General features: G+C 36.5%; 1 protein-coding gene across 2 annotated transcripts in view; it reads left to right on the plus strand.

The window, feature by feature from the left end:
• KLRB1 (killer cell lectin like receptor B1) overlaps nt 1-23,784 on the plus strand; it is a 32,404-nt gene extending 8,620 nt beyond the window's left edge. For both annotated transcript variants that reach the window (XM_006141586.3, XM_027776632.1), the window contains one exon: nt 23,663-23,784. In XM_006141586.3, the coding sequence (XP_006141648.2) occupies nt 23,663-23,777 (115 nt within the window). In that variant the 3' untranslated portion in view covers nt 23,778-23,784. The remainder of the gene's footprint in view (nt 1-23,662) is intronic.
• Nucleotides 23,785-24,085: the final 301 nt, after the last annotated feature.

Raw genomic sequence — 24,085 nt, forward strand, 5'->3', positions numbered from 1 at the left:
CCCCCCAGGGGGGATGGTCATGCCGCAATCCCTTCTCCTCCATTCTCCTCTCGGGATCTTGGGCACGCACGCACACGCGCCCGGTGTGAGTTTTAAGCCACCGGGTCCGGGACGTGAACTGCAGTCGACTACATGGGAGTCCAGCGACATAGCCATTACGCTAACTGCCTGGTTCCCCCAACTAACACTCTCTTATCCTTTGGGTAGATACACAGGAGTGGGATGGCTGGACCATATGGCAGTTCTATTTGCAGATCTTTAAGGAACCTTCATATTGTTCTCCACAGTGGCTGGACCAATTTACATTCCCACAAGCAGTGGAATGTAAATTATACCACATTCCTGCCAGCACTTAGCATTTTTTTTTTTAATCATAATCATTCTGAGTGGAGGTTAGTGGTTTCTCATTGTGGTTTTGATCTCCTTTATTATGAGGGATGTTGAGCATTATTTTTATACGCCTTTTGGCTGTTCATATGACTTCCTTAGAGAGTTGTTTTATCCATTTTCCCATCTTTTAATTGGGCTGATCATTATTTTTTGGAGGAGGTAAACCTCTTGACTTCCTGGTGTGTTCTGGTTATTAGTTCCTTATGTGAAACAGGGCTTACAAAATGTTTTCCCATCTGAGGGCTGTCGATTCAAGCTAATTACTGTGTCTTTCACCGTAAAGAAACTTTTTAATCTAATGTAACCCCAGTTGTCTATTTTGGGGATTATTGACTGTGCTTTGGAGTTCTTTTTTTTTTTTTTTAAGAGTTTTTTGCTATAGGGCACGTGTGCTCTCCAGAAAGTCAGACAGAGACAGAGAGACAGAAAGAGAGAAATCACCCCCCCACCCCCCGGGAGGATGGCCACACTGCAATCCTTTCTCCTCCATTTTCCTCTTGGGATTTGGGCATGCACACATACGTGCCCAGTGTGAGTTTAAGCCACAGGGTCCAGGACTCAAACTGTGGTAGACTATATGGGAGTCCAGTGACATAGCCATTTCGCTAACTGCTGGTCCCTGGAGTTCTTATTTAAGAAGTTTTTGCTACCCCAATGTTTCCCAGAATTATCCCCTTGTTTTCTACCAGTACTTTGAGGTCTTAAGTTTAGATCTTTGATCCACTTTGAGTTGATTTTGTCAATGGTGAGAGGTAGGGGTCCAGATTCATCTTTCTGCAGGTGGATACCCTTTTTTCCCAGAAACATTTGCTAAAGAGGTTTTCCTTTTCCCACTGGATCGACTAGTATAATTTGTCAAAAATCAGTTGACTATATGTTTTTTTTTTCTTTTTTTGGAGAGGTTTTTGCTATAGGGCGCATGTGCTCACCAGACAGACAGAGAGAGACAGAGATATAGAAAGCGAGAAATCACCCCCCAGGGGGGACGGCCATGCCACAATCCCTTCTTCTCCATTCTCCTCTCAGGATCTTGGACACGCATGCACACGCACCTGGCGTGAGTTTTAAGTCACCGAGTCCAGGACGCGAACCGCGGTGGACTACATGGGAGTCCAGCGACATAGCCATTACGCTAACTTCTGGTCACCTTGACTATATGGTTTCATGTTTACTTCTAAGATCTGTATTCTGTTCCACTGGTTCACATTTTTTTTTTTTTGGAGAGGTTTTTGCTATAGGGTGCATGCGCTCACCAGAAAGACAGAGAGACAGAGACAGAAAGCGAGAACTCATCCCCCAGCGTGGATGGCCACACCGTAGTCCCTTCTCCTCTGTTGTCCTCTTAGGATCTTGAGCACACACGCACTACACTCAGCGTGAGTTTAAGACACTGAGTCTGGGATTCAAACTGTAATCAACTACATGGGGGTCCAACAACATAGCCATTATTCCATCTGCTGGTCCCCACATATCTATTTTTGTGCCAATACCATATTTTTTTAAAGAATAATTTCATTTAATAATAATTTATTTATTTATTTACTTACTTATTTTATTTTAACCAGAGAGGGAAGAAGGGGAAAAACCAAGCCGCCAGGTCCAGGACTCAAACCGCAGTCAGCCATGTGGGAGTTCAACACTCTTAACCACCATACCACTTGCCAGCCCCCATGCTGTATTTTTTTTTAATAATTATTTTATCCAACGTCATTATTTTATTTTATTTTATTTTATTTTATTTTATTTTATTTTATTGAAGTTGACCAGAGAGAGACAGAGAGAGAAAAGGAAAGTGAGAAATCAAGCTGCCAGGTCCTGGTCTCAAACTGTAGTCAGCCATGTGGGAGTCCAGCCATCTTAACCACCATGCCACCTGCTGGCCCCCAAAACCATACTGTTTTGATTATCACAGATTTGTAATATATTTTGGGGTCAGGGAGTGACCTGGATGACTTTAGCAATACAGGTCTTTTATGATTCCAGACAAATTCTATCATGTCTTTTCTATATCTGTGAAGAATGTCTCTGATACTTTTATTGGGATCGCATTAAATATGTAGGTTAATTTGGGTAGAATTGTCATTTTGATTATATTAATTCTTCTGATTCAAGAACATGGATGTTCTTACACTTTTTTGTATCATTTTCAATTTATTTTTTAGCTTCTCATGGTTTTTTTGTGCAAGTCTTTGACTTCTTTGGTTAGAGTTGTTTTTAGGTATCTTATACTTGTGGCTATTGTAAGTGGAATTATCTTCTTCAGTTCTATCACAGTCTGTTTGCTACTTATATATAGAAATGCTATAGATTTTTGTATGTTAATTTATAGCCTGTCACTTTACTGTTTTCATTTATTACTTGCAGGAATATTTTCAAAGATACCTTTGGGTCTTCTATGCTTACAATCATGTCATCTGGCAATAGAAATAATTTCACTTCTTATTTTCCTATTTGAATGCCTTTTATTTTATTCTCTTTTCTGATTGCATTAGCAAGGACTTCTAGTACTATATTGAAAAGGAGTGGAGAAAGTGGGCATCCTGTCTTGCACCAGTTCTCAGTGGAAAAGCTTTCAGTTTTTCCCCATTCAGAATGATGTTAGCTATTGTTTTTTCATAGATAGCTTTTATTGTGTTGATGAATGACTCTTCTATGCCGATTTTGCTGAGAGTCTTTTTCTTTTTTATGTGGTATTCTAGTTGCTTTTTTAATATAGTTTCTTTTTTTCATTTAATTTTTATATATCTTTATGGTGTATAATATGATTTTTCAAAGCATTCATGCAGTATGTGATAATCAAGGATATTACCATACATATAATTTTTAAACGAAGAACCTTACATTCTTGTGTCTGTTAAATACTTTTTAAAATAATTTATTTATTTTTACATTTTTCCCCAAACATTTATTTTACATATCAAAAAAATTTTGCTTATACTCCATAGTTCTTCACAGTTAATGAAAAACTTACAGAATTTTAAAAAACTGAATTTTAAAGATAATGTTAAAAATATTTGTCATAATTTTGTTTATGATTCTATAACAGAGACAGTATGGTTTTAAATATTTTTGAGAAAATATTTACATGTCAACTACTTAAACAGTTGAAAGAAAATGCTCAGCACACAAGTCACACATAAACCTTCTCAATTCAGCCCTGCCTAGCAAGTATTCTGTGATATACCATCAGCCAGCAAAAATCAGTCTCTTTTTCTCCTTTAAAGTCTTCCTCAAAATAACCCTCTGATTGTGGTTGCTCTTTTGCAATCTCGCGGCGTGGTCAACCCCCCGGGGGGGTGATTTCTCGCTTTCTCTCTGTCTGTCTCTGTCTGGCGAGCGCACGTGCCCTATAGCAAAAACCTCTCAAAAAAAAAACAAAAAAAAAAACCATTTTAACAAATTGCTGAACCTATCAAGAGCTCAAAAGAAAGCAAAATCCTTAAATTGAGAATATAAAGCATAGTTAAAAAATCAGTAATATTATACTAAGAAGTCATAAAATTCTATTTCACCATTTCAGTCTTATGTTCAGTCTCTTCTATTGAATCTGCAGTGGCGCTGTGGTCTGATCTTTCTGTTTAAATCCTAGAAGTTAACATTCAGTGTTATTATTGATATTTCCTGTCCCTAGCATTAAGTTGGTTATTTTCTTGTTTACTTTTGGTTCCCTTATTTCTGTGTGTCTTTAGCTTTCCTGGTAGAGGAGAACTTTCAGAGCTTCTTGAAGAGTGGGTCTGGTATTGGCAAATTCTTTCAGGTCTTGTTTATCTGAGATTGTTTTTATCCTTTCTTTCCCATCAAGGATAATCTTGCCGGGTATAGTATTCTTGGTTTAAACTGTTTTTCACTTAACACTTTGAATATATTTTCCCATTCTTTCCTTGCTTGCATTGTATCTGATGAGAAGTCTGATGTTAGCCTTATGGGAATAACCTTTAAAAGTAACCAGACATTTCTCTCTTGCCAATTTAGTATTTTGTCTTTGTCTGGATTGAATTTTTGCCAATCTGGCTATGATGTGCCTTGGAGAAGATCTTCTTGGGTTGATTCTATTTGGGGTGCTTTGTATTTCTTAGATTGGGATATATGAATGCCTCTCTAGATTTGGAAAGTTTTCTTCCAGAATTTCGTGGAATAGATTATCAGTGCCCTCATTAGTTTGTTCACCTTCTGGGATACCGATTATCTGGATGTTTGGGCACAATGGTATGTAGTATTTCTTGTGTAGTATTCTCATTTTTGTGTGTTATTTTCTCAGTCTTTTTGGTTGTTTTTTCTAGGTCAGAGGTTTTGCCTTCAACCCCCAAGATTCACTCTTCTACATGGACTAATCTGCTTTTAATACTTCCGAGGGAGGTTTTGATTTCTTGTACTGCAACTTTCATTTCTAATGGCTCCATTTGATTCTTTTTTTATTCCGTGTATCTCCTCTTTCAGATCATGCAAGAACTTCCTCACCTCCTGGAACTCATTCTCTCTTCTCTCCTGCATTTTCTGGAGTTCACTGTATCTCAGTTCTTAGTTTTGTACTATGAATATTCTAAATTCTCTCTCAGACATTTCCACAAGTTCCACTGTACTGTCTGTGGATGATGAAGGATTGTTCTTTTCACTTAGGGGAGAGATATTTTCTTGGTTTCTCATATTTCTTGTGCCTCTGTGGTGGTTTCTGGTCATTCTGTGAAAATAAATCTCTCCTCTACTGTGCTTTGCAAAGTGGTATCCACAGAAAGAGTTTCTGAGTTCACATTTATAAAAAGTTTCTTCCTTAAAGCAGGAGGTTCTATAACCATTGAGGATTTCAATGACTGTAAGTATTCAGATGCTTGGTTATTGTGCACCCAGGCCTATCTAGACACTCAGTGTGGAGAGTGAAGACCAGAGTGGGAAAGTAGGGTTTAAAATAATAAAAATCAAAAGGAAAAGAAAAAAAATAGACAAAATCAACAGAAAAAAGAACAAAAACAATTTTTAAAGATAAAAAATGAAAACCAGGTGTATTGGTAGTGCTAGCACACTGTGCAAACATGCCAGGACACACCTCAGATTTAAAATGGTTTCTGAAATTAGCAAGAGAAAGAAAAGGCCCAAGGTGAGAAGTGGTTTAAAAATTAAACAGAAAAGAAAATTAAAGAGAGAGAAAGCCGGCAAAACAGACAGACACAGAGAGAAGACAGAGATGGCCCTACATTGTCTGAATATTTCGGGAGTCTGAAAGATGGAGTTTAGAGCATAGATTCCCTTGCTGAGAGTTTTAATCATGAAGGGATATTTTATTTTATCAAATACTTTTTCTGCATCAATTGATATGATCATAGAGTTTTTATCTCTTTCTGTCAATATGGTGTATTATGTTTAAGGTTTTGTGTATGTTGAACCACCCTTGTATCCCTGAAATAAAGTATATCTGGTCATGATGTGTAATCTTTTTTTTTTTTTTTGGAGAGATTTTTGCTATAGGGCATGTGCACTTGCCAGAAAGACAGAGACAGACAGAGACAGAAAGCAAGAAATCACCCCCCACGGGAGATGGCCACGCCACAATCCCTTCTCCTCCATTCTCTTCTCGGGATCTTGGGCACGCACGCACATGTGCCTGGTGAGTTTAAGACACCAGGTCTGGGACTCAAACTGAAGTCAACTGACTATATGGGAGTCCAGCGATTGGCCATTATGCCAACTCCTGGTCTTGTATAATCTTTTTAATATGTTGTTGAATATGATTTGTAGTATATTGTTGAGAATTTTTGCATTTATATTCATCAGAGATATTGGTCTATGGTTTTCCTTCCTTGTCTTGTCCCTGTCTCTTTTAAGGATAAGGGTGATGAAATCTTCATAGAATTAATTTGGGAGTGTTCCATCCTTTTGGATCTTTAGAAATAACTTGAATAGAATGGAGGTTAACTCTTTAAAAGTTTTGTGGAATTCAGAGGTGAAGCCATCAGAACCAGGGGTTTTCTTTGTTGGGAGGTTATTTATTACTAACTCACTCTCATTGCTTGTTATGGGCCTATTTAAGCTTTCAATATTCTCCTGACTCAATCTTGGTAGATTGTATGTCTGTAGGAATTTGTCATCTCATCCAGGTTTTCTTGGTGTATGGTCATTCATAGTATCCTCTAAAGGTGTTTTGTATTTCTATTTTGTCTATTGTATTGCCAGCTTCATTGTTAATTTGATTTATCTGGTTCCTTTCTCTCTTCTTCTTAATTAGACTAGGTAGTGGTCGATTTTGTTTATCTTTTCAAAAAACCAGCTTTTACTTTCATTTAATTTCTGTATAGTTCATTTATTTTTTTACTTCATTTATTTCTGCTTGAATTTTTATTATTTATTTTCTCCTGGAATTTTTTGGATGTTTTTGTTGTTGCCTTTCTGATCTCTGAGGCATGATATTAGAGTGTCCATTTACCACCTCTCCGTCTTTTTCTTACGTGCACTAATTACTATGAACTTCCCTCTTAATGATTGCTTTTGTGGCATCCCAGAGATTATGGAAACTCATGTACTCATTATCATTGGTTTCCATAAATCTTTTAATTTCAGTCTTACTTTCTTCAGTAGTTGTGAAGTCATTCAAAAGTAGGTTATTTAGTTTCCATATATTCGTGTACTTTTGAGGGTTTTTCCAGAAATTGATATTGAGTTTAATTCCACCATGGCCAAAGAAGATGTTGAATATAGTTTAATGCCTTTGAATTTTTAAAGGCTTGTTTTGTGCCCTATCATGTGGTCAATCTTTGAAGAGGTTCTATGTGGGAGTGAGAAAAAAGTGTATTCCATGATTTTGTGGTGGAAGGTTCTACAGATGTCTGTTAAGACCATTTTTTTTTATGGTATAGTTTAGGTCCTGTATCTCTTTGCATATTTTTTGTCTAGATGATCAATCCAAAGGAGATAGTGGGGTGTTGAGATCCCCAACAAGTAGTGTGTCACAGTCTATCACTCCTTTTAGATTTAATAATCTTTTCTTCACATATTTGGGTGCTCCTGAATTGGATGCATGGATTTTTGTATGCATTATAATTCTTGATGAATTAGCCCTTTCGCTATTATGTAATGCCCTTCTTTGTCTGTTCTTACAGTTGTTTTAAAGCATATTTTGTCTGAAATTAAGATCACGACTCCAGCTCTTTTTTGGTTCCCATTTGCATGGAATGCCTTTTTCCAGCCCTTCACTTTTCATTTATGTATGTCTATATCCATGAAATGTGTTTCTTATGGGCAACAGAGTTTTTCTTTCTTTTTAATCCATTTTAATCCATTCATCCAATCTATGTCTCTTGATTGGAGAATTTAATAATAGCACTCAAAGTTATTATAGATATTTCTGGACTTGTTCTTTACCCTTAAGTTGGCCATATTCATGATTGATTTTTATTCTGATTTTTGTTTGTCCTTTCTTTAGTTTTCCTGGTGCAGCACTCTCTTCAGAATTTTTGGAAGAGCTGGTCTGGTGTTGGCAAATTATTTTAAGTTTAGTTGGTCTGAGAAAATTTTTATATTTTTTTTCCCATATGAAAGATAATTTTGCCAGGTATAATAATCTTGATTGAAATTGTTTCTCTATTAACACTTTCAATATATCTTCCCATTCTTTTCTTGTTTGCATTTTTTCTGACAAAAGTTCTAGTGTTAGCCTGATGAGATAATCTGTGTAAGTAACTTGACGTTTCTCTCTTGCCAGTTTTAGTATCTTGTCTTTATCTGTGGTTTTAGTCAGCCTGGCTATCATGTGCCATGGGTTGATTCTATTTGGGGTCCTTTGTCCTTCTTTCGGGCTGGATGTTTGAGTGCTCCTCTAGACTTGGAAAGTTTTCTTCCACGATTTTATGGAATACATTTCCAATGTCCTTATTAATTTTTTTCACCTTCTGGGATTCAATTATTCAGATATTTGGATGTTAAATGGAATCTAGTATTTCTTGTATATTATCTTTTTTTTGTTATTTTCCCTATCTCTTTGGTGTTTTTTTTTTTTTTTCTAGGTTAGAGGCTTTGTCTTCTACATCTGAAATTCTGTCTTCAGCATGGTCTAATCAGCTTCTAATACTTTCAAGAGAGGTTTTGGTTTCTTGTATTATAGTCTTCATCTCTAACAGTTCTGTTTCATTCTTTCTTATGGTGTCCGTTTCTTCTTTCAAATCATGGAAGGACTTCCTTATCTCCTGGAGTTTGTTGTCTCTCTTCCTGTTCCAACTCATAGAGCTTTGTCACCATGAATGTTCTGAATTCTTTCTCTGACATTTCAGTAACTTATCTTTTTTTCAGGAGATGGAAGAAAATTATTGAGTTCTTTTGATGGAAAGGTATTTTTTGTTTTTTCATTGTTGAGACTTTTTATGCAAATTAAAGACATTTAGTGATGTATTCATTTTCGATAACTCTTTGGAGAATGTTTCTGTAACTGGGAACTGGTTTGGTTCCATTTTGTCATGAATTAGTTCTGTTTCAATGTCTCTTGCTGTGGTTAGCAATGTGGTCCCCATTGGAGGAGTTTTCTATTCAGGATCCCAAAGAGCTGTTTCTCTTTTTTTGCTGGTGGTTCAGTGTTGGGTAAGGATTCCAAAGAACCTCTCAATGGTAAGATGTTTGAAAACCATAATTCCAGACCTGTCTAGTACCTTTTTCTGGCTGAGGTTGGGGGGAAGGGCTCTGAGTTTGGGAGCTGGGTCTGAGATTCAATCCTGCCTCAGAGTCCCTGACTGGGCAGGAGGGCTACAGATGGAGATGGACTCTGTTTGAGAGCTGAGAGCTGCCCTGACCTTTCTGGCTGAGGTTGGCTCCAGCGTGGGGGTAGGGGCAAGGGCTCTGAAGTTGGGAATTGGGCCAGCGCTGTCTCAAGTTCTCTGATTGGTGCAATTTAAAAATATCTAGCCAGAGCCTATTGGCATACAATTTATTAAGTAATGGTTTTCAAACTGTAGGATAATATACCATAGAGAGTCATGAGACCAATTTATCAGATCACAGCGAGCATTGAAAGAACATTTATAAAAGGGAAAAAAGATCATGTGGGACCAACGCACTTAAAAGTAAATACCTACATTGTGACAAATAGTGTAGTATACTTAACCAGTAGTGAGAAGGAGATATATATATATTTCAGGAATGTGATTAGTATGTGCATAGGTCACAAAAGAATCATTTGCCCTTTTCTGTTTGATGTTTCATTATCATTTATTGGATAAGATGGTTGAGATAACCTTCAGTGTAATAAGAGGACTGATGCTACACAGTTAAATACACATTTTATTGCAATTTATGGTTCACTGCATAGTCATGGGCAATGCTATATATATATTTCAGGAATGTGATTAGTATGTGCATAGGTCACAAAAGAATCATTTGCCCTTTTCTGTTTGATGTTTCATTATCATTTATTGGATAAGATGGTTGAGATAACCTTCAGTGTAATAAGAGGACTGATGCTACACAGTTAAATACACATTTTATTGCAATTTATGGTTCACTGCAAAGTCATGGGCAATGTACATTTTTCCCTCAAAAGCACAGATGTGCAGGTATTCAAGTTTCTGCAAAGAACTTTTGATAAGAATTTCAGAAAAGTTGATATTGACTGTTATAGTTTATGAGTCTGTGAATGATTAAATCAAATTTGCATAAATTACACTTAAAATGTATTTTGTATTATTTAAAAAAAATAAGAGGTTGATATAAAACAGCATGTTCAGGTTTGTCTGAAATAGAGTAATAACTTATTAAAGTATTGAATATTGAAAGAAACATTGGCTTAAAAAGCAAATTTTGACATTGGGTCACTGTCTAAAATATTTTAAAGTGAAAGATGTTAAATTAAATTATTTAAAAATAAGTGACCTGGACTAGAATAAATAGATGATAAGACAAACATACATATTCTGTTTAATAAAACCTGTCTGGATTTTCTATAATGCTTTCTAGGATTATTTTCTATATAAATATAGTTAGTGTGTATTTTTTCCCTTTTCTCCTATTGTTACTATTATTATTATTAATTGACACATTTTACACATTTTTAGGATACAGTGTGATTTTTTTAGTGTTTAAATACAATGTGTAATGATCAAATCAGGGTAATTACCATCATGTCAAATATTTATTATTACTTATTGGAGACATTTAAAATCCTCTTTTAGCTATTTGGATATATACAGTAAATTATCTTTAACTATAGCTACCCTTCTTTGCTCCAGAACACTAGAACTGCTTCCTGTTATTTAATTGCAGTTTGTATTCATTAACCATCTCCCTATTCCTGTTGAATCCACTCCAGGGAACAGGTCAAACGAACTAGCAATGCAGAGGATAAAGAAAGAGACAGACATGAAAGTGTGGGAAGAGGGGACTAGGAACCTCAAGGGTTGAGAAACTGGATGCTTTCTTTTACAGACAATTTATACCGTCTTAAGCAGGGATTAAGCATATGTTCTCTAACTGCTATGTGAGCAGCAGCAGACTCTTAAAGAAAGATGAACTCTTGCAGGCCATTACTGCTACAGTTCCTGGTGGGGACAATGCATAGATTCTTTCCTGTTGGGCCTGTCTTGAGATGAATGATCCACATAGTTTCGCATGCAGATATCAGTCCAGTGTTCTGGACTTCATGCTCCCAAGACTGTTGCATCTTTATTCTATCATATGGTTCCCAGTATATTCGTCTTTCCCTCTACTCTTACTAGCATTTAGTAACCACTATCCTATTCTCTTTCTTTGAAGACAGCTTCTTAAAAAATGTTTGTTGGGACCAGCAAATGGCATAGTACTTACGTTGCTGGACTCCCACATGGTGAAATATGGTTCGTGTCCCAAACTCATGCCAGGTACGTGTACGTGCATATCCAAGATCCCCAGGAGGAGAATGGAAGTAAAGGGAATTTGGCATGGCCACCTCCCCTGAGGAGTGATTTCTCATTCTCCCTTTCCTTCTCTGTCTCTCTCTCTCTTTGTCTCTGTCTCTCTCTGGTGAACACACACTCCCTAAGGCAAAAACCTCTACAAACAAATAAGTAAAAAAAAAGTTTTTTCCTTCATGAGGTTCTTCACACAGTGACCCTCCCCTAGCCGAGTAGCCAATCAGAACCATGGGTCAGCCCACTAATGAGTCTGCCAGCATGCCTACCATGACCAGGTAGACTCAGGAACCAAAACTGGAGCCTTCTAGCATCTCGCATCAAGGTCTTTACTGCCTGTGCCACTACAGACAGGTATAGGATGACTTTTTAAGGTTCCACATGTAAGTGAATATGCGATTTGTCTTATTTTATGTCAGGCTTATTTCACAATGACCTCTAGACCTGTCTGCCTTGCCTTGAATTATTAGATTTCTTTTTTTTTTAGATGACTAGAGAGTTTCATTGTATGTATGTGTCTGAGAGTGTGTATACACACACCAAGCATATCACATTCTTTATCCATTCATCTGTTGATGGGCACTTAGGTCTAGTCCATGTTTTGGCTATTGTAAACAACTGCAATAAATATTAGAGAGCAGATATCTCAACATGCATTGATTTTCTTTCCTTTGCCAGTTCCTAGTGCTGGCATTGCTGAATCATATGATAGTTCTATTTTCCTTTTTCAGGAAACTCATATTGTTTTCCATAATGGCTGTACTAATTTGGATTCTCACCAACAACGTAAAAGAATTTCCAATTCTGGGATCAGCGGATGGTGTAATGGTTACATTGCTAAACTACCATATAGTTGACAGGACCTGGCGGCTTCAAACTCATGCCAGGCATGTGTGTGTGCATGCCTAAAACCCTCAAGAGGAAAATGGAGGTGAAGGGATTGCAGTGCGGCCATCCTCCTGGAAGATGAATTCTTGCTTTCTGCCTCTCTGACAAGCGCATGTGCCCTACAGCAAAACAAACAAACAAATAAACAAACAAAAAAAAACTAAAAGAAAATGTAAAAAAAGCTTTTTCTAAAAATTAAAAAAAATCCCTTCTTCACATCCTCATTAACTTTTTAAATTATTTTTTATTTTTTATTTTTTGCTATAGGGGATGTACACTCACGAGAGAGAGCAAGAGAAAGTGAAAAAGCACCCTCCAGGGTAGATGGCTATGCTGAAATTTTTTTCCCTCCATTCTTTGTTTGGCGTTTGTGCATGCACACATGCAACCACCATGATTTTCAAGCCACTGGATCCAGAATTGAAACCATGCGGTTGACCATGTCAGATCCAGTGCCTTACCTTCCAAGACACTTGTAGAAGCCCTCATTAACATTTTTCTTTTTTGTCTTTTTGATGATAGCTATTCTCATCTAATTGAGTTATGATATTTTATTGTGGTTTTGATTTGTATTTTCTTAATGATTAGAGATGTTTAGAAATATCTCATTAACTGGGGCTGGCAAGTGGCATGATAGTTAAGGGTGCTGGACTCCCACATGGCCGACCATGGTTCAAGTCTCAGACCTGGTGGCTTGCTTTCTCACTTCCTCTCTTTCTCTCTCTGTCTCTCTCTAATCAAACTGGAAAATAACAATGATAATAATAATAAATAAAGTTAAATAAAATAATTCTTAAAAAAAGAAATATCTCATTAACTTGTTTGGCATTTATATGTCTAGTTTTAGAAACCTTGTTTTAGGTCATTGACTCGTTTTAAAATTATTTGATTTTTTTGGTGCTGAGTTGTTTAAGTTATTTGTATATTCTTGTAATTAATCCCTTATTAGATGTACAGGTTGTAAATATTTTTCTCATTCTGTGGGTCTTCTTTTCACTCTGTTGATTGTTTTCTTTGTTGTGCAGAAGCTTTGTAATTTAACATAAACTCATTTGTCTATTTTAGGTTTTGATCTACTGGTCTAATCCAAATATTTGGTGCCTAGAACAAGGTCCTGAAGCATCTCCATTAATTTTTTTCTGGTAGTTGCACTTTAAGGTCTTGTTTAAGTATTTGGTCTACTTTCAGTTGACTTACTATATGGTGAGAGATACGGGTCTAGTGTTTTTCTTCTGTATATGGACATCTAACTTTCCTAGCACCATTTATTGAAGAGACTATCCTTCACTCAATGAAAATTCTTGTCGCTTTTGTTAAAATCACTTGGATATATATCCTTGGGCTTATTTTTAGGTCCTTTATTCTATTCCATTGCTCTATGCGTCTGTTTTTGTACCAGTGCCATACAATTTTGATTACTATATCTTTATAATACATTTAAGTCACGTAGTATGGCTCCAGCTTTGTCCTTGTCATTTAGGCATGTTTTGGATATTGATAATCACTGAGATTCCTAAATTTTGTATATTTTTTTTCTATTTCTGTGATGTATGTTATTAGTATTTTTATAGGGATTGCATTGAACTGTAGATCATGTTAGATAGTATAGACATTTTTAGAATATTGATTCTTTAGTGCATGAATATGAGATAGCGGTATCTTCATTATTTTATGTTCTTCCTTTTTTTTTCTTTCTTTCTTTTTTCTTTTTTTTTTTTAGGGGTTTTTGCTATAGGTCGCATGTACTCGCCAGAGAGACAGAGAGATAGAAATCAAGAAATCACCCCCCCCCGGGGGGGGATGGCCATGCCGCAATCCCTTCTTCTCCATTCTCCTCTAGGGATCTTGGGCACACACACGCACCTGGCGTGAGTCTAATCCACTGAATCTGGGACTCAAACCACAGTTGACTACATGGGAGTTTAGCGACATAGCCATTATGCTAACTGCTGGTCCAGTCTTCTGTTTTTTAAATCAGTTGTCTTTATTGGAGATATTTTACTCCCTGGGTTAAATTTATTCCTGGATATTTTATTCTATTATAGCTATTGTAATTGGGCTCACTTTCTTGATGTTTTTCTTCAATTAGTTCATTATAAAGATACTAGTGGTTTTTGTATTTATAATTTTGTATTCTGCAACTTTCCTACATTTGTTTTACAATCCTTAGAGTTTTATGATGGAGTCTTTAGGGTTTGCTATATATGATTATGTCATCTACAAATAAAGGTAATTTGACTTTCTCCTTTCTTTTTTGGATGTCCTCTATTTCTTTCTTTCGCCTTTTTGCTCTGGCTAAAACTTCAATACTATGTTGAATAAGAGTGGTAAAAGTGGATATGTCTTATGCCAGTTCTTAGAGGAAAAGCTCTCAACTTTCTTCCATTTAGTATAATATTAGCTGTGGGTTTGTCATATATAGTTCTTGTTATGTTGAAGTGCTTACCTTTCATACCTATTTTGTTATAGTTTTTTTATTTTGACAGAATGTCATTTTTCATTGAATGCTTTTTCTTCATCTGTTGAGATGATCATATGGGTTTTGTACTATATTTTGTTTATGTGATATATTATGTTCATAATTTGTACATATTAAGCCATTATGCATTCCCTAGGATAAGTGCACTTTGTCATGTTGTATAATGTTTTACGTGTTGTTGGATTTGATTCACTAGCATTTTGTTGAGATTGTTTTGCATCTGTGTTCATTAGGGATATTGGTTTATAATTTTCTTCTGTTGTTTTGACAATCTGTTTTCGATATCATGATAATGCTGGCCTCCTAAAATGAGTTTGTAAAGATTTCCTCTATTTTGGTTTGCTGTAATGATGTGACAAGAATTGGTGTTAGCTTTTCTTGGAAGGTTTTATAGATCAGTAGTTAAGTCACTCGGTTCTTGGGTTTTCTTTGTTAAGAGATTTTTATTACTGATTAATCTTATTACTCATTTTTAGTCTGTTCTGGTTTTTCATCTGTTTTTGGCTCAACGCTGGTAGGTTTTATGCATCAAAAATGTGTGCATTTCCTTTAGGCTTTTCTTTTTATTGCTGTATAGTTGTTCATAATAGGTTTTGCATTGTCAGTTCTAATGTATCTTTTTCAATTCTAAATTTTATCTATTTTTGTCTTTTCTTTTTTCTTAGTAAGTACAGCTAATCATTTGTTGATATTGCTCACCTTTTTTTGTTTTCTGTTTTTTTTTTCCTTTTTTTTTTTTTAGAGGTTTTTGCTATAGGGCACATGTGCTCACCAGAGAGACAGAGAGATAGACAGCAAGGAAGAAACCCTCCCCCCAGGGGGGATGGCCATGCCACAATCCCTTCTCCTCTATTCTCCTCTCAGGAACGTGGCCACACACATACATGCACCCAGCATGAGTTTAAACCACCGGGTCCGGGACTAGAACTGCAGTCGACTACATAGGAGTCCAGCAACATAGCCATTACACCGACTGCTGGTCCCAATATTGCTCATCTTTTTTTTTTTTTTTTTTTTTTTGAGAGATTTTTTCAGTAGGCACATGTGCTCCTTGGAGAGACGGAGAGAAACAGAGAAACCAAAAGTAAAAAATCACTCCTGGTGGTGGGGGGAATGGCCATGCTGCAATCCCTTCTTCTCCATTTTCCTCTCAGGATTTTAGGCAAGCATGAACATGCACCTGGCATGAGTTTCAAGTTGCTAGGCCTGGGACTCCTATACTGGTCTACCATGTGGGAGTCCAGTGCCTTAACTACTATGCCACCTGCTGGCCCCAATATTGTTTATTTAAAAAACAAAAACTTGATTTTTTTTGATCTTCTGTGACCTTTCCCTCACTTTTGTTTATTTCTGCTCTAATTTATTACTTTGTTCTTAATAGTTTTCCATGTGGTTTATTCTTGTTTTTTGAATTCATTTGTTTGATTGTTTTATGAAATCTATTTTTAAAGTAATCACATATTGTGTGTAAATTTCCATTTGGTACTGTTTCTGCCATATCTCAGAGGTTTTGGTATAGTGTTTTTATATTCTTTTGTTTAAAAAAAAATCTCTGTTTTTCTTTTTAATTTCTTTTCTTGACCTAGTAGTTATAAAGGAACATATTGTTTCATTTCCATGTATTAAATTCCCAAAGTTCTTATTAATATCTAATTTATTTCAATGTAACCTGAAAAGTTACTTGATTTGATTTCTATATTTCTAAACTTTTTGAGACTTAATTTTTATATAGTCTATCCTGAAAATGTTCTAGACGCTGTATTTTGCAGCTATTAGGTGAAATAGTCTGTAAATATATGTTAGGTACATTTGAACTTTAGTGAAGCTTAAATTCAACATTGCTTTGTTGATTTTCCTGGATGATCTGTCCAATAGCGAGAGTGGTTATTACAGTCCTCAACTATTACTGCATTCGACTCCATGGCTTCCTTTAGGTGTAGCAGTATTTGCTTGTAGAGTTGCATGCTTCTGTGCTGAGTGCATAGATATTTACCATTATCATACCTTCATGCTGAATTATTCCTTACTCATTATGATGATCTTCATTGTCTCCTTTTACAGATTTTGACTTCAAGTCTATTTTATCTGACATAAGTATAGTTATTCCCATTCACTTTCCATGTCTGTTTGTATGAAATAATCTTTTTCTATCACTCCATTTTCAGTGCATCTGTGTTCAGATTTATCAGTGAGGTCAGTTTCTTATAGACAGTATATGGCTGTATCATGTACTTTGTAAAAAGAATAATTTTTAATTAACTCTATATTTATTTATTTATTTATTTATTTATTTCATTTGACCAGAGAGGGACAGAGAGAGAGAATAAAAGTCAGAAAGCAAGTCATCTGGTCCAGGACTTGAACCATGGTCAGCCACGTGGGAGTCCAGCGCCCTTAACCATCATGCCACCTGCCAGCTCCTGTATCTTGTATTTTTATCCATTCAGCCATTCTATATATTTTAAACAAGGAACTTCATTCATTTACATTCTAGGTTATGAATTATAGGTGAGAATGTACTCCTGTCGTTTTAATTGAACTTTTTTCTTTCCTTTTTTCTTTTTTTGTTTCCTGTCTCTTTCTTTCTCTTCTTTCTTCCTTTCTTTTTCTCCTTCTTCCTTTCTTTTACTTTCTTTCATTCTCTTTCTTTCTTTCTTTTCTTCATTCCTTCTCTCTTTTTCTTTCTTCTCCTTGTATATTGTTTGCTATTTATTTCCTCTCATTGTTTTTTCTTTGTGGTTTTGTGGTTTTCTTTAATGGTAAGACCAGACTTCTTTGTCATTCTCACCTGTGTACTTGCTATCCCAGTAAGTTTTATATATATTCATGACAATCATCACTTTCCCAATGTAGAATTCCTTTAAATATTTCTTATAAGGTCAGTCTAGTAGTGGTAAATTTTCTCGGTTTTTGCCTGGGAAAGACAAGCAAAATTCATTTCATTTTATTCATTTTCTTTCAATTCAGAAGGTCAGTTTGCTGCATATAGTATTCTTTTTTATTTTTAATTTTTTTTGCGAGAGATTTTTGCTATAGGACATATGTGCTTGCCAGAGAGACAGAGAAAGACAGAGAAATAGAAAGTGAGCAATCACTCCCCATGGGGCATGGCCATGCTGCAATTTCTTCTCCTCCAGTCTCCTCTCAGGATTTTGGACACACACGCACACACGTCTGACATGAATTTGAAGCCGCCAAGTCTGGTACTCAAACTGTAGTTGATCATGTGGGAGTCCAGCAACATAACCATTACGCCATCTGCCAGTCCAAGTATTCTTGAAAATAATTTAAGGTACCTTGAAAATATCATCCCATTCCCTCTTCACCTGCGGTGTTTTTGCTGAGAAATCTACTGTAAGTCTAAAGGAAGTTCTTTTATATATGGCTTGACACTTCCATTTGCTGCTTTTAAAATGTTCTTTTTGTTTTGACTTTGACAAGTTAGTTATAATGTGCCTTGGTGAGGATCTGTTTGGGTAGACTGTGCTTGAGAACATTAAATTTTCTTGTCTCTGGATATATCTGTATCTCTTCCAAGCCTTGAAACATTTTTAGCAATTATTTCATTAAGTAACTTTAGTTTTCCTCTCTTTGCCTCTTATCCTTCTGGGACTTCCATAATGTGTTCTCTAAGCCCTGATGTTTGTCTTCTCTATTTTTCATTTTCTTCTGACAGTGATTTCAAGAGACCTACCTCCAAATTCAGAGATCCTTCCTTCTTTTCTTCTTGATCTACTTTGCTACTGAACTCTCTGTTGCACTTTAAAAAAAAAAAATGTGTTCATTGAATCCTTTAGCTCTAAGATTTCTGTGTGGTTCTTTCTAAAAATATCTATCTCTCCATCAACTTTCTTATTCAGATTATGAATTGTTTTCCTAATTTCATTTAATTATCTACTTGTATTTTATTGTATCTCTCTGAATTTCCTTAAAAATAATTATTTTAATATATTTTCAGACAATTCATAAATTTTCATTTCTAAGAAGTCAGTCAATGGAGAGTCACTATGCTCCTTTGATGGCATCGTGTTTCTTTACTTTCTATGTTTCTTACGTCCTTTAATTGTACATCTGGCAGAATAATCACCTCTTCCAAGCTTTATAGAGTGGTCATCATGGAGAAGCACTCTCACCCATAGATGGATCTTAGTTTCCCCATTTGGCTCTTACTTCTAATAGATGCAGTGGTATATCCCTGAGCAGCTTCTTTAAACTCCAAGGAATAAAGAATCGCATGTGTTGATTATGGGCCCTGAGTTGGGGGACACAGAAATATTTCAGACTCTCTGGAGCCAGGAACTAAGGCAGCAAGGATACCAAAATGGCTGAGCACAGCTCTCTCTTGAGCTCAGGGCCGGAAAGCAGCACAACAATGACTTTACTCCCCCAGTAGTGTCTCAGCAGCTCAGTCCTAAGAGGCTGGGTTGGTTCAATTCCAGGGAGGGAGGACACTAGAGATGTTTAGCCTATAAGGTAGGATATCTCTCCTTCACAGAAGATCTGTTCCTCTAGGAGGCAGTGTGCCATGTTAGCTCAGCTGGAATATAAGACTGCTTGGATCAACCAACATTCCAGTTTTCTGGAAGGCAATAGGCCACTTCCGCTCAGGCCTGGGTGTCCTGACTGTTATACATGGGCAAGGCACCAAGGTTACCTAGGAGAATGTGTGCTTTTCCAGCTCAGGCCCTGCTTCACAGCCACAGCGGTGAAGGGTAGGTAGAGCAACTCCGTCAAACTGGCATTCCCCCCGTCCCCAGGAGACAGTACACAGATTCAGCTCAGGCTCTGGGGAGACAGGGAGTAACAGTCGCTGGGAAGGGTAGATGGGGCAGCTCTGCCAAAGCACCATTTCCTCAGAAAGGGAAGTACAGTTCCAGCTTGGGTCTAAAGAAGGAAGGGATCAGCAGCAACAGGGTGGCATGGATAGTGTGGTTCTACCATCACATGTTTCTGTGCCTCTTGCATAGCTTCAGCTAGGCCCTGAGAGGCAAGGCACAGCAGTGACCCTGAGGAGTAGTTGCAGAAGCTCTAGCAAATTTGTGTTTCTAGAGGAGAAACTCCCAATAGCTTCAGCTTGGTCCAAGGAGAATGCAGCAGCTACTGCAAAAGAAAGTGTGTGTGTTTCTTAATTGGGTGATTATGTAAGGTGTTGATTTTATTGTGATTCATAGTAAAAATACAATTGGAAAATACTGAAATGTCTGTGAGCAGAAATATATGCAAAATGAATGGATTAAATTCAAACCTCCCATTTTATTCTGAAGATAAAAGTGATGCTTTGATTTAAGACAGCAGTAATCGGGTAAAGTTGGAGGGTATTATACGACAAAAGAAAGAGTATCAGTTAGAACTTGCTTTTATTTTAACACTCTGAGCCCTGGTTTTCAGATTTAATATAAAAAGATAATATATTCTTTTCTACAGAATTTTTTTTGTAATAAATGAGATAATGTTAAGGAACTAGCTTGATATTTGGTCAAGGAAGGTCTGGGAAGTCACTCAGAACCTTTTAGAAAGGAAATCACTGATTTGGTCAAATTGACATTAAAAAATTTACTCTTAAAATTGAAATAAGAGTGACTGGTGGGCAGCACGGTGGTTGAGGGCACTGGATTCCATATGGCTGACTGCAGTTCGAGTCCCGGACTTGATGGCTTGCTTACTCACTTTCTCTCTCTCTCTCTCTCTCTCTCTCTCTCTCACTCTGTTCCTCTCTGGTCAAATCAAAATAAATAAATAAATAAAGTTAAATGAAATAATTCTTTTTAAAAGTTGAGGCCAGCAGGTGGCATGGTGGTTAAGGGCGGTGGACTCCCACATGGCCAACCACGGTTCGAGTTCTGGACCTGGCAGCTTGCTTTCTCAGTTTTCCTCTCTCTTTCGCTCTTGCTCTGTCCATCTCTGGTCAAATTAAAATAAATAAAGTTAAATAAAATAATTATTTTTTTAAAAAGTTGAAATAAGAATTGAAAGAATGGGAGAGATAAAGTACAGGAGGTTTTTTATTTTCTTTTATTTTTTTATTATCATCATCGTCATAATCTTCTTTATATTACATTGGATTACATATAACTTTACATTGTATTACATTGTTTTTTCAAAAGGGAATGCCATGCATGTCCGTCAGTACAGAGACATTAATCTCCCCACTTCAACATTCAATATCTTTTCTATGTTTTCCCCAATCATTATTTTTATTATTCTAATTATTTTTAAAACAGTCAATTGCTATTTCTCATTTCGCTTGGAAAAATACTTTGCCCATCATGAAATACTTCTCAGACCAATCCAGTTGAGAATACTATACATGTCATCATCAACAGTTAATAACCCCTATCTGTTTCTCACTAACGTCCTGTCTCTCTATTGTTCACTTGCTATCTTTCTCTATCCTCTTCTCTTCACTTACCCCATTCCACACTGTCCTATTCTCATTAAGTACCTTCACTGTGTTTATGTCCTCCGAATTTTTGCTCTCTATTATAGAGTGCGGATAGTCGGTATATATTGAGTGGATACATACAATATCTTTCTTTCATAGCCTGGCTTACTTCACTCAGCAATAGATCCTCCATATCTGACCATTTTCTATCAAATTCCAGGGTCTTGTTATTTTTTATGGCTGAGTAGTATTCCATAGAGTATATATACCACACTTTTCCAATCCATTCATCAGTTTGTGGACATTTAGGTTGGTTCCATGTCTTGGCAATTGTGAATAATGCTGCAATAAACATGGATGTGCAAGCACTTTTCTGACTGAGCGTTCTCCTGTCTTTTGGGTAAATACCCAGAAGTGGGATTGCTGGATCAAATGGTAGTTCTATTTGTAGATCTTTGAGGAACCTCCATATTGTTCTCCACAGTGGTTGAACTAGTTTACATTCCCACCAACAGTGTAGGAGGGTTCCCTTTTCACCACATCCCCGCCAACACTTATCACTTTTTATATTCTTAATCTTTGCCATTCTGACAGGGGTTAGGTGGTATCTCATTGTGGTTTTTATCTGCATTTCCCTTATGATGAGGGATGTCGAGCATTTCCTCATATGCTTTTTGGCTGTTCGTATGTCTTCCTTAGAGAGACTTTTGTTCAGCTCACTTTCCCATCTTTTAATCGGGTTAATCATTTTTTTTCGCATAAGGCACTTGAGTTCCCTATGTATTCTCGTTATCAGTCCCTTGTCTGAGGCATATTTAACAAAAATATTTTCCCATTCTGAGGGTTGTCGGTTCACACTTGTTACTGTGTCCTTTGCTGTGCAGAAACTTCTTAGTCTAATATAGTCCCACTTGTCTATTTTAGGGATTATTGCCTGTGCTTTGGGAGTCTTATTTAAGAAGTCTTTGCCTACTCCAATGTCTCCCAGAGTTTCCCCAGCATTTTCCACAAGTAGTTTTATTGTCTGAGGTCTTAGGTTCAGATCTTTGATCCATTTTGAGTTGACTGTTGTTAATGGTGAAAGATGGGGGTTCAGTTTCATCTTTCTGCAGGTGGATACCCAGTTTTTCCAGCACCATTTACTAAAGAGGTTTTCCTTTTCCCAATGGATTGACTGATATCCTTTGTCAAAGATCAGTTGGCTATAAGCTTTGGGAGTTATTTCTGGGGTCTCTATTCTCTTCCATTGGTCCACATGTCTGTTTTTATGCCAATACCATGCTGTTTTGATGACCACAGCTTTATAATATATCTTAGGATCAGGGAGTGATATGCCTCCTACTCCATTCTTCTTACGCAGGATTGCTTTTGCAATACGAGGTCTTTTATGGTTCCAGACAAATTCTATAATTGTCTTTTCTAGATCTCTGAAGAATATCTCTGGTATTTTGATTGGAATTGCATTAAACATGTAGATTAATTTGGGTAGAATTGCCATTTTGATTATGTTAATTCTTCCAATCCAGGAGCATGGGATGTCCTTCCACTTTTTTATGTCACTTTCAATGTCTTTTTTAAGATTTTTGTAGTTTTCTTTATAAAGGTCTTTGACTTTCTTAGTTAGGTTTATCCCTAGATATCTCTTGTGGCTATGGTGAAAGGGATTCCTTTCTTCAGCTCTGCTTCATTCAACTTGTTGTTCATAAATAGAAATGCTATAGATTTTTGGATATTGATTTTGTATCCTGCCACCTTACTGTATTCACTTATTACTTCAAGCAGTTTTTTCATGGATACCTTTGGGTCTTCTAAGTATACCATCATGTCATCTGCAAATAAAGATATTTTCAGCTCTTCTTTGCCTATTCGAATGCCTTTAATATTGTTCTCTTCTCTGATTGCAATAGCTAAGACTTCCAGTACTATATTAAAGAGCAGTGGAGAAAGTGGGCAGCCTTGCCTAGTACCTGTTTTCAGGGGAAAAGCTTTCAACTTTTCCCCATTCAGTATAATGTTAGCTGTAGGTTTTTCATAGATTGCTTTTATTGTGTTCAGAAATGACCCTTCTATACCAATCTTACCGAGGGTCTTAATCATAAAAGGATGCTGTATTTTATCAAATGCTTTCAGTACAGGAGGCTTTTTCAAAACCCAATTGAGAGAAATTCATGGTTTGACTAGAATGTGAGACACTAGAAAAAAATCATATTAGGAAATGTAATATCTAGTTTCCAAAGATTCCCTTTTTTTAAAAAAGAATTATTTATTTAATTTTTTAACTTATTCATTTATTTTAATTTGCCCAGAGAGAGAGAAAGTGAGAAAGAAAGCCTCCATGTTGAGGACTTGAACCATGGCCGACCATAAGGGAGTATCCAGTGCCTTAACCACCACACCACCTGCTGGTCCCTGCTAAAACTTCCCTTTTTTAATAATGCTATGAAGTTTCTTGTTAGGATTCTTTTCCATTGAATATAAACTTGAATGTTTTAGCAATTTATATTAGCTGTATCTTAAAAGTGTATGCCATTATATTTGTGGTTGTGTACTTACTGTGCTCCGTTATTCAGCATTCCACTGCTTGTCCTAAAAGCCGTGGAAAGAACGACTGAATGAGGATAATTATGAGAGCCCTAAACACTGAGAGTCTTTTCTTTTGTTTTCCAGAATACAAGTTTTTGGTGATGCTGATGAAAACAGCTGTGCCTATATCTCAAAGACAGAACTTACTTCCGAGGACTGCGGTGCAGAAAATAAATGGATCTGCCAAATAAAGAAGTAAAACCTGTAAGAAAGAAAGTGTGTCCTGGCTCTCGACTGTGAATTCCATCTCAGTTTCCCTTCTCTCCATTAGCAGATCTCTGTGCTTTTCACTGCAGATTACACAGATACTGCCTAATGTACACTGTGTGGCACAAAGTGAGCAAATGTTGAGAATCTTAAAACCACTCATGGACATTATAGAAGTGCATGTCCAATCTGCATTTTGTAAATGAGGAAACAGTGACAGAGAAAAGATTTAACATTCTCCCAGGCAGTGATGTTCTCTAGAGGGAGCCCAGACAGCTGAGGGGAATTATGCCACAACCC

The sequence above is a fragment of the Tupaia chinensis genome, unplaced genomic scaffold (genome assembly GCF_000334495.1).
Source record: "Tupaia chinensis unplaced genomic scaffold, TupChi_1.0 Scaffold000058_1, whole genome shotgun sequence".
Classification (NCBI taxonomy): Eukaryota; Metazoa; Chordata; class Mammalia; order Scandentia; family Tupaiidae; genus Tupaia; species Tupaia belangeri.